Source organism: Melanotaenia boesemani, chromosome 1, assembly GCF_017639745.1.
Source record: "Melanotaenia boesemani isolate fMelBoe1 chromosome 1, fMelBoe1.pri, whole genome shotgun sequence".
Taxonomy (NCBI): Eukaryota; Metazoa; Chordata; class Actinopteri; order Atheriniformes; family Melanotaeniidae; genus Melanotaenia; species Melanotaenia boesemani.
Window position 1 is genome coordinate 5470526 of NC_055682.1, and position 11380 is coordinate 5481905.

An 11380-nucleotide genomic window follows, 5' to 3' on the forward strand; every position below is an offset into this window, starting at 1 on the left:
CTCTGTTTTTATGTGCAATAAACAGCTGACCAGATTATTTCATATTTAATGAGAAACTTCATGCATGGCAGGACGGGGTTGTGCACGTGGCGATGCCCGTCTCTTTAAATCTCACGTCTGTTGTTTACATTCACGTAGTTTCTCATGACTTCAATCAGCTGTTTATTAAAAGCATCCATTCAGCCGCTCATCAGGGGAAATGTGAAGCCACAGCTTTCCGCTTAATTCTTTTCCGCGGTAACAACACTCACATCAAAAGTCCGACCAATCACACAATACTTTTAGGAGTACATTAAATAATGTGAATAAAAATGTGTTTTTTTATATTTCAATGACGACATGTAGGTATATGTAGGGCATGGGAACCCTTTTCCTACTATTACTATTTTTTTTAATGTGTGTGTGTAGGTAGTACTATGTGAAGTATAAACTTATATGGTTAACTTGCTAGCATTCTACTACATTTTTAGCCAGTTTCTGGTGTGGAAAAGCAAACAAATAATAGCAAAATTTTAGCTTGTTCAGTGCTTGTAGAAGAAATGTTTAAAATATTTCTAAAAAAATCTTACATTTAATTTACAAAGATCCTGAAGAAGAGAAACAGGATGTGAAATGAAAATTATTTAAAAAAAAGACTCCCAAAGCTAATTTGTCAGATAATAATAATAATAATAATAATAATAATAATAATGGATTAGATTTATATAGCGCTTTTCAAGGCACCCAAAGCGCTTTACATTTTGTGTGAATCCATTATTCATCCACTCCTCACTCATACCTGGTGATGGTAAGCTACGTGCGTAGCCACAGCTGCCCTGGGGCAAGCTGACGGAAACGTGGCTGCCATTCTGCGCCTACGGCCTCTCCGACCATCACCGAACATTCATCCACACATTCATACACCAGCGATGCCAACACTGGAGGCAAGGAGGATTAAGTGTCTTGCCCAAGGACACAACGACAGATGACTGCGGGAGCGGGAATCGAACCGCCGACCTTCCGATCATTGGACGACCTGCTCTACCGCCTGAGCCACTGCCGCCCCTAGATGTATTGTCAATAAATTAATAGGTAGTTAAATAAATATTTAGTTTTCAGAATGCTGCATTGCATTACATTAGGATACACAGTATGCAACACAGACTGGTCAACTGGGGAGTTTTTCCAGATGTTTTCACCATCCAGCTCGATTGTTCAATAGTTCGTACACTGCATACTGTGTACTTCAGTCGGTATACTAATATGGTAAGTGATATTGAGCAGCCTCTGTACTTTCAACTACTTCTTTATCTGATTTACAAACAGGAGAGACATAGTTTATACCGCCACCCTCTGGTGACTCATTGCAAATTGTTACATACTTCACGAGAAGCGAGAACTTGTTGTCGAGGTCACAAGAAAAGTTTGTTTTGGTCCAGTTAATTCATACTCCATGAGAAGCTTCGACCACAGTGAGGCAGGGTTTGGAAAGGTGGCGGTGTCCGTGTCTTTTTCTGCCACCTGTGTATAAATTTACGTACTTTCTCATCACTTTGATCGGCTGATATCCGACCAATCACAAAATACTTCTCAGAGCCAAACGAGAAGAAGGTTCTGCTTGGCTGATGTGTTGAGAACGAGCTCCAAACCAGGGTCACGAGAAGAAAGTGACGTCATTTTTGTTCTTGTGGCCTCGAGAACAGGAACCAAGTTCTCTCTTAGAGTATTTAACAGGCTTTAGTGTTCATATCTTAGGGTGCATTCACAGCAGCCCTGCTGGAACAAATCCTTGTTTGTTTGCTTGGAAAGGAGGTGTGAACACACAACCAAACTCTGCTCCGCATAAAACGTAGGTGTTTGCTTCAGGTGAACCAAACACAGGAAGTGGACTAAAACTTACGTGGTGGATATCAAAGTTAAATTAACCAACAGCAACTTGTTCATCGTTTATCTTCTCCTTCTGTAATTCTTTGAATATGTTATTCAAAAAGGTTTAAGTGTGGTGTGGAAGCAGAGTGTAGTGGACTGTAAGGTATGAATCCACCCTGATTCAATTTTCTTAACTAAAAATGATCACTTCTGATTGGCCTTGGTAAGAAAAGGAAACCCTAGTGCTGATGTGCAGGTCTCCTAAGAAAGGTCTGATTAATGTCATACGTTACTAAAGTCAGAGCCTCCTTGACTTTTTCTGGACTCAGATTTACTTTCTTTATCTTTTTCTGTGTTTTAAATAAAGACATGATTAAGACCATAATTTTTATCATTCAGAGAGTTCACAAAGATTTTGGCCTTGCAGCTTAAGCAACATCAGTGTGTGTGTGTGTGTGTGTGTGTGTGTGTGCTTGGAGAAGGGGGGTAGCTGGTCTGAAGGAGGAAAAGAATCTTTTAATCTCCCTAAGGATATAGGTAATGTTGCTGCCTGACAAAGACCTTAGTTTCTAAAGAGTGGGAGTGTTTTCTTAGTAGATAAAAAGAGACTGCTTGGCTTTTCAGGCCACATTTGATTGGACCGGTGATCAGCCGGTGATAAACTCATGGTTTCTCTGATATTAGACGGCCTCTTTAAAGCAGAGCAGACGCTGCTTAAAATGCTATTAATCATTTATGTAGGAGGTTTTTAGGTTTCAAGATCAGCTACAGTACAGTCATAAAGTTTACATCTACTATCTAACTTAAAATAGATGTAGAGGGAAATGCTGCTCTTTTAACAATAATCAAATCTTTTTAATGACATCAACTAAAAGTGAAGAAATAAAGCAAAGTTTCAGCACTTTAAACACAAAAACTTTCAAATGGTTGTGAAGATGCCAAGCTGCTGCAAGTCAAATTTTCTTCTAAGGAAAGAAAGAATCAAGTTTTTGACCTTTTCAGCATCGGGTTTCTTTACATGCGCACATACCTCAGCAGGTTTGTGCCTCTGTTCTGTCAAAGCCTTTACATGAACCAAACAAGTGGTAAAAATGATTTAAAGTAGCTTCATCTGTAGTTGCTGGTGTTAGAATCCAGTTCACCGAGCCTGACTCGGTATGGGAGCTCGGCATGCCTCCTCTGTGGCCGAGCGCTGACTCAGACTCCCAGCAGGAATGTGACTTCATAACGTGACCTAAAAGAAATGTCACACATAAAGTATGCTGGGAACTCTGAGAAAGGTTACATGTTTGCTGTGTTGAAACTACAAACAGAGAAAGGAAAAGTGCCTTTTTACACTGTGACAAACATTTATGTTAACGTGTACATCTGGACCATCCATTTTACTGAGGATTGTAGCTTCTTGAAAGGCTGTTGATTAAATATATTATGTAAAGCTGTTGATTTGAGCGCAGATATCTAAGATCTTTAAATAAACTACTAACTGTCACAGCCCTTAACATCCTGAGATGGCTCACAGCAGCAGTTTGTTTCAGTTTCACAGTTTGTTCCTTGAACGTTTTTAGAATTTCTTTATCTTCATAAGAAATATTTGTGTCATTCTCACTGTGGTAGTATGTGTCTTTTTAATTAATCTGTATCTACAGGATCTTCTGACTAGACTTAATCCAGGACAAGTAATCATTATGTAGTTCTGTTCAGAGGTTTTGATCCAGCCCTCTTTTCTTTATGTTTTACTTCCAGATTTTATTGTTAAAGTGGTCTTGAGCAATAAGTGAGCCAGATTTTTCTTTTCTTTTTTTTTTCTTAGGATGCTTTTTAAACCCCTAAAAATATTTTTTTATGGGTTCAATTTTCACCTTAACCTTTTTTTATTGGATAAAGGCCTTTTATGTAAACCAAATATTTTACTGGACTACTTTTACTGGACCCTTGCTGATGTAACAGGACCATTTTTGAGCAGCAGTACTTTTGCATTTGTGACTGGTCTGAAAGAGGGCGGCAACTAATGACTATTCTGATGGTCAATTTGTCGCCGACTATTAAAACGACCAGTCGACCAATCGGATTATGTTTCTCATGATTATTATAAATGGCTCTTATTTCACTTTCAGCTTTGAAATCTTGCATGAGGTTGTTATGTAAGTACGATGGCCTCGTCTTTAAATGTTCGAGCATTGCAGACGTACTTCCATGGTACACAAGGTCCACTTTACAAATCTCACATGTTTTTAATTTATTTTGTAAATGTGCGTTGTGCAGCTCTCAGTAGAGATAGGGTAGAAGATGATGTCTCATTCTATAGTTTTTTTTTTTGTTTTTGTTTGTTTGTTTTTCTTTTATTCTTTGCCGACAATAGTCAATGGATAAATTAGTTGTCGACTATTTTTATTGTCGACTATTTTTGACAACGTCGACTAATCGTTGCAGCCCTAGTCTGAAATAAGCGTTTACTGAATCTACAGTTGTGATTGTAGCCTGGAATGGTATACACCATTCACATCTCAAGAGTCTTAGCTTTCTAATGATGTATAACATGTGGAGTGAAACTGAGTAAAATACATCATTGTGAAATGACGTCATGTCCCACACACAGGACTTTTGGTACTAGTGGGTTAAATTTACAGCCCAGTCCTTCTTTTTGACAAGATTTATTTGTTAGGACACTTAACACTGAATCATACATGAATCATTCACACAGAAAACAGAAGGGTTGTGTGGACACATTACAAACAACTTAGCAAATGTACCTTTAGAGCCTGTCACAAAGACACATAATTTGTTCCCATTTCCATGAAAAACAGCCAAAAAACACAGTTTGAAAGACTGAAAATAGGATTTTAGCCACAGCAAGGTGACTCTTAAATATCTGAGAATGTGTCATATCATTTGAGGAAACAGGACAAGAGAAGGACACAAGTATCACGACTAGAAAACTGTCCACAGCAGACGAACAGGATCTGAAAGTGATATTTTTAAGAAATTGGAAGAAAACGAGTGAAGACCTGAACCAGGACCTGAGAGATACATCTATACCTTTAGTTGATCCATCTACTGTTGGGCAAAGCCAACAGAAATGGTTTCCATGGAAGGTGGCTGTCAGAGCCATTCTTAAGGAAGGACTGGACTGAAAATCTGTGGCATCAGGTCTGACGGAGGGATGGATCATCCCCAGAACCTGGATCTCATCATTATTGAAGCAGTATTGGATCATCTGGACAAACAGAACAAAAGGCAGAAACATCCAAAGACACGTTTTGGAAAATCCTCTGGAGAATTATTCTTAAAAAAAAAAGAAATGAAAAAAGAATTAAATGCAAATATTTTAATTCTAAGAAACGAGAATACTTGTTTATTTTTCCTCTCTGTGGTCTCCTTGCAGGTGGATGGAGGCATGCCTGGATGAGGAGCTGCCCCCTACGACGGAGCTGGAGGAGGGACTGAGGAATGGCGTTTATCTGGCCAAACTGGGCAACTTCTTTGCCCCGCACACAGTTTCCCTCAAGAAGATTTATGACCGGGAGCAGACACGTTACAAGGTGAACAAAAACTTATTATAGTCTTTTTTTATGGTTGAGTATGGCTCTTCATTTTATTCTTTCATGTGTGTTAAAAGCCAGGAGATGAGAAAGTTGTAGGAGGATTATAAAGGAGAGAACTAAAATCATGTTTACAACACCTGTTGGATTCAGTCAATGAAATGTAGGCTTGTTTTCAAGCCAGGCTGAAGCGTTTGGCTGAACCTGGCCTCGTTTTACAGGCTCTGTTCCCAACATGAGCACTGAAGGTTTTTATGGGAGGGTGAACAACATCTTTGTTCTGAAGTTTGGCTTCTCTTTCACAGGCTACAGGTCTCCATTTCAGGCACACGGACAACGTCATCCAGTGGCTCAACGCCATGGCAGAGAAGGGGCTGCCAAAGGTGAGCATGGCCACACAGATACCATCAGTATTCACTGAATTCAGAGACAAGCAATGAAATTTGTCTTTTTTCCCCCTAAATTAGTTTTAATTAATTTATTTTTTATAGTTTTCATTTCGACTTTAAGAACCAAGCTGGTTTATGTAATTTCAGCTGCTAACTGCAGAAAAATCCCTCTGTTTGTGTGTAAAATGGTTTGGGACTGATTTAGAACTTTCCAGGCCGATGGTTTCAGTGCAGTTTAGAAAATCATCTACATGACTAGAAAAGGGCTGTATAAGTGCAGCAGATGGAAATGACCGTTTTTGTTTTGTTTTTTTTAAATGGTGACATTGTGTCACCAAACTAGCATTTAAAGGGTTTAAATAATTTGAATAATTGCATATTTGGTATTTTTGATCAGGAATAAAGTTGATCAGAATATCTGAACAAAAAAAAATTTAGAAAAAAAAAAAAAGTCATTTGTAGGATTTTTTTTCCTGTATTTTTGGGGAGAGGGCTCTTGTCCACAAATGGCACTAAGGGGAAGTTTAGCTGCCCTAAATCTGTAATATGGAAAATAACAAATTTTTTAATGTTTTTCTTTTCATACGTCATCAAAGTGAAATTAAAAGGGCTGCACAGAATTCAATTTTGCTTGAGATAAAATGACATCTGTTTTTCAATGTGACAAGACTTTTCCTTCAAAGCTCTTTATTTGAAGTCAAGAAAATCTAATGTTTTATGAACTTTGATCCACCAGACTGATTTCATACTTCAGATGTAGAGGGTTACTTTTATCTGAAGTAGGTTTGCATCACTTATAATTCCTAGTGCTCAGCTATGATTGGTCATAGTTTAGTGCAGATTTTCATTCTGATTTAGTTTGTTTGTTAAAATGGTGTTTATACCAACGTGACAGTAGAGAGTTCGAATAACGCTGTAAACTCTGAGCTCTGTTGCATTTCACAAGCTTTTTTTTTTTTTTTTAACAGAATGGCATTAAAGTAAGATAGATGAGACAAAATAGGGTTTCTATTAGTTTTATTATTGTTTCTTCTTTAATTAGTTATGGTATTTAATCAGCAGGGGGGCCGCGCTCTCCCTTAGAGATAGGGTGAGAAGCTCTGTGATCCGGGAGGGGCTCAGAGTAGAGTCACTGCTCCTCCACATCGAGAGGAGCCAGATGAGGTGGCTCGGGCATCTGGTAAGGATGCCTCCTGGACGCCTCCCTGGTGAGGTGTTCTGGGCACGTCCCACCGGAAAGAGGCCCCGGGGAAGACCTAGGACACGCTGGACAGACTACACTCAATAATGCTATGAGGCTAACGATATGTTGCTGCTTCTTCATTTAGTCCCAGTGTTCAGTAGCTGTGGAAAGCAGGTTCATGAGGCTTTCAGCAGAATGCAGCTTTGTTATTTGCTACTATTTTGCTTCATGTTAAACATCAAACTTCATCTGGTGACAAAGCTTAGCCTCTAAAATGACTGGACATAGTTGTGGTAGACCAATGATATGCTAGCTTTACCTGGAAGAGTTTGAACTGGACCTCACGTTTGTTTATTTTCTTAGAGTTCCACACAGAACGTTCTGCCGGTTCTTGCTTTTGGCTCTGCATGTTTCTTATATTTGTTCTACGTTAGCATCAAATCTCTCAGTGGCACAAACTTTGAACCAGAGCCTAGCGACAGGACAGAGTTGGTCTGTTGCCGTTTTCCTGTTTGGTAATGATATTAATATGCTACTACCAGGCCTTGGTTACAACAAAACAGTCGCAAATCGATATTCACATAAACTTTTTGATTTCTTACAATTAAATGACCATTCAAAAATCTGAAACTCACTACCCATCCCTACTGTTGAATGGCTTTATTATTTATCATATTGACTATTAATAGCAATGAGTGTTCATAGAGATTATTTAATGCTGGTAATCTTCTTTTACAATCAAGTCAAATTTATTTTCTTACTGTTAAAACCAGTATCCATTTTTTAAGCTTTTTGCTTGGGAGTGAAGTTAACAGGTTTTTAAAGTGCATGTTTCACTGATGAAGAGCTCATATGATCCTGGAAGCTCTCCTAAAGAACATCTCATACTATAACTCTTGATGAGCCTCGAGAGCAGCAGTCCTGCAAGTTTTAAAGCATATCACAAGTTGGCAGCTTCAACCGAAAATATCCGTCGCTGCCCTGTAAAGCTCCATCGTGGTTGCTCCACACAGCGTGTGAATGCACATTTAAATTGTGTAATCCACTGTGTGAGCTAATGGCAGAGACTTCTGCACACAAGCTGTAACATGATGGAAATGAGGGCAAACTCTTCTGGATCTGCTGAAAGTGCTGCTGTGATTAACATATTGTCCCTGACTGTGTTTCAGATCTTCTATCCTGAAACCACAGACATCTACGACAGAAAGAACATGCCGCGCTGCATCTACTGTATACACGCTCTCAGGTTTGTGTGCTTCTTTTCACTGTTAAAAGTCAGTTTGTGTGGCCCTGAAGCCAAAAACAGCTAGACCACCACTTAGATCCTTCCTCTGCTGATCTGTTGAACAGTCTGAAACACATGAAGAGGTCAGCAGATGGTGTGTTGTCAGCGTTTGTTTATGAAAACACACTCATTTTTCATTCATTGGATTGTGACTTTAAAAAGATGTATTTCCCCTCTGGTCTGTTCACATTCGTGACCTGAGCATATTTCAAGTTTGTGACATTTTTATGAGGTGAACCTTGCAGTTTTTCAGCAGAGCTGCATTCAGTGGAAACAGATATGAAACTGGTTGTTTTTATGGAGCTTTCCACCTCAGGTGACATAGATGCAGAGGTCATTCAAGTCAGGAGGGCGGCAAGCAGAGCAGCATCGTGATGTTGACATCTGGGCATCCTGCAGTTTGTAGGTCTCCCAAAAATATTCAACCCTACTTTCTTATGTAATTCGTTGACAAAAAACGGCCCTTTTCCAAAAACATTTATAAGAATGTTACATGCATTACATACATTTTTTCCACCTTTTTTTTTTTTTTTGCTCACGTCTTTCAGTCAAATTCAGTTCTCATTAAAAAAAAAAAACAACAAAAATATGTAATTATTCAAATTATAATCTATTATATAATCTCTGATTTAAATGGTGGTTGTAGCTCAGGAGGAAGAGCAGTCGTCTGCCAACCTGAAAGTCGGTGAATCGATTCCAGCCTTCCTCTGACTACATGCCGAAGTGTCCCTATGAATGTCCCGGTATGAATGTGTGTGATAGAGCAAAGCACGCAACAATAGAAGTTATGTATGTAGCTATGTAGACCTCGATAGAATAGATTATTTTTTATCTGGTTAAATAAAGGAGAAATAAATAAGTGCTGTATGAGTGTGCGTGAATGGGTGAACGTCACATGTGGTGTAAAGCGCTTTGAGTGGTGAACATGACTAGAAAAGGGCTGTATAAGTGCAGCGGATGGAAATGACCGTTTTTTTTTTTTTTTTTTTTTTAAATGGTGACATTGTGTCACCAAACTAGCATTTAAAGGGTTTAAATTATTTGAATAATTGCATATTTGGTATTTTTGATCAGGAATAAAGTTGATCAGAATATCTGAACAAAAAAGAATTTAGAAAAAAAAAAAGTCATTTGTAGGATTTTTTTCTTGTATTTTTGGGGAGAGGGCTCTTGTCCACTAATGGCACTAAGGGGAAGTTTAGCTGCCCTAAATCTGTAATATGGAAAATAACAAATTTTTTAATTTTTTTCTTTTCATACGTCATCAAAGTGAAATTAAAAGGGCTTAAATAATTTGAATAAATGCATGTTGGTGTTTTGTTTTAGACTGAAGTAGATTTAGTAATTTAAGAAAACACATGGAGAAAAATATGAATCTGTAATGTTTTTAGAGCAGTTTCTGGGAGAGGACTTGTTTGTCCTAATATGATAAGATAGGAAATTAAAGCGACCTAAAAGAATTTAAAAGTAAAAGAAATTTAGTGACTTTCTTATGAGAAAATAAGTCTGAATAAGCATGTTGGTACTTTTGGGGGAACAACCTGATGAGGTTGGACAGGAGATTCTTCTCTTTCCAACATATTTTTTCATGTAATGAATAAATACCAGGGCTTTTACTACCATTATCATTAGGTGCAGCGTCTGAGTGGTTTTTCCAGTGTTTGAGTCAAATGCGCACAAAAATATTAAGTTCGATGTTGAGTTTTGCTTTGTGCAGTCTTCTCTCAGACATATATGACCTTTCTGAAAACTTGACCCTACCCACTTCTGCTCCGTTAGGAAGTTCCTTTCAACTGAATTTTCCCTTCACATAAATGACAGCTAGAGGGAAACACAGTGTGACAAAGTTACTGACATGTGTTGGTCAAGCTGGAGATGGCAACCATCTGAATTGTTGTCTACTTATCTACCAGCAACAAATTACATCTCTAGCTCTATGAGCCTTTTATAGCAGTAATATGGGCGTTCTCCTGTGTAACCGGGTCATACTGCGGTAATAAAGACAGTTAAATAACTCACTGATTCTTGAACTAAGTGGCTTATTGTTACTGTCCAGACTATATCACAGCGAGGACTCAAACAGTTGAAACTGCCTGTCAGTGATCTGCAGCTTCACAACAACATGAAAGCTTAACGTCTGTTTTTTACTCTTAAAGTTATATGGTTTTTAATGAAAGGATGTTTGCTTGATCCCTCAATGTCCAAACCACTTTTAACCCCTCAAATGAGCTTATACACAGTGGTGATGCAGACCAGAGGATGAGCAACCTTTAACTGAAAGCATACAGAAAACGACTTGTCGTGTATTCAACAGATTATTGATCCCACAAGGGATATTGTTGAAGAATATGTTGTGGTTCTCAAGTCTTGTATGATACTCACCTCCTACTGTTTGTTGTCATGTTTCCTTATTCATTTTTCATTGTCTCTTTTCACAGCCTGTACTTGTTCAAGCTGGGCCTGGCCCCTCAGATCCAGGATCTGTATGGAAAAGTGGATTTCACTGGTAAGAGTGAGCGCTTGAACATGAGTCTCTGCATCTGTTTCCCTCATTCTCTCATATTAAATCTGGAGTATCACAAATGTCACTTTGTTGCTGAAGTTAACATGAAGTTCCCAGTGTGCTGACTTTGTCTGAGAGTGCAGAGCGTGGTTGGCCACGGCAAGAGGAGCAGCTGGAAATGTGAAAGTCATTAGTAATTATGAGCGCTTTTCCTGTCAGTTTTGTTCCCGCTCAGCTCCCCATCTCAGAGCCAGTCTCAGGAATCTGACTATCACACATGAGCCAGGAACAGTCTGTCTCCACAGGCTCTCACTTCCCCTGCACCCCCCTGCTTCCACTCCCCTGTTTTTCTTTCTGTTTTTTTTTTTACTTTCCACTGCAGACCATGAATCTGCTCCTTCTGCTCTCTTTCTTTCCCAGAGGAGGAGATCAACAACATGAAGAGTGAGCTGGAGAAGTATGGAATCCAGATGCCCGCCTTCAGCAAGATTGGCGGGATCCTGGCCAATGAGCTTTCAGTAGATGAAGCTGCATGTGAGAGAAGGGGGCTCAGATGTCACGGGGGGAGTGCACAGTCTTACAAACTGTAGATCAGAATATACGGACGTTCATGCGTCTATGATCACGCTGCGT

The 11380-nt window shown here is 38.9% G+C and overlaps 1 protein-coding gene across 1 annotated transcript in view; it reads left to right on the forward strand.

The window, feature by feature from the left end:
• iqgap1 (IQ motif containing GTPase activating protein 1) overlaps positions 1-11380 on the forward strand; it is a 54138-nt gene that overhangs the window by 19387 nt on the left and 23371 nt on the right. Inside the window, exons 3-7 of the mRNA XM_041986357.1 lie at positions 5231-5387; positions 5693-5770; positions 8129-8205; positions 10683-10750; positions 11168-11281. Of these exons, the coding sequence (XP_041842291.1) occupies positions 5231-5387; positions 5693-5770; positions 8129-8205; positions 10683-10750; positions 11168-11281 (494 nt within the window). The remainder of the gene's footprint in view (positions 1-5230; positions 5388-5692; positions 5771-8128; positions 8206-10682; positions 10751-11167; positions 11282-11380) is intronic.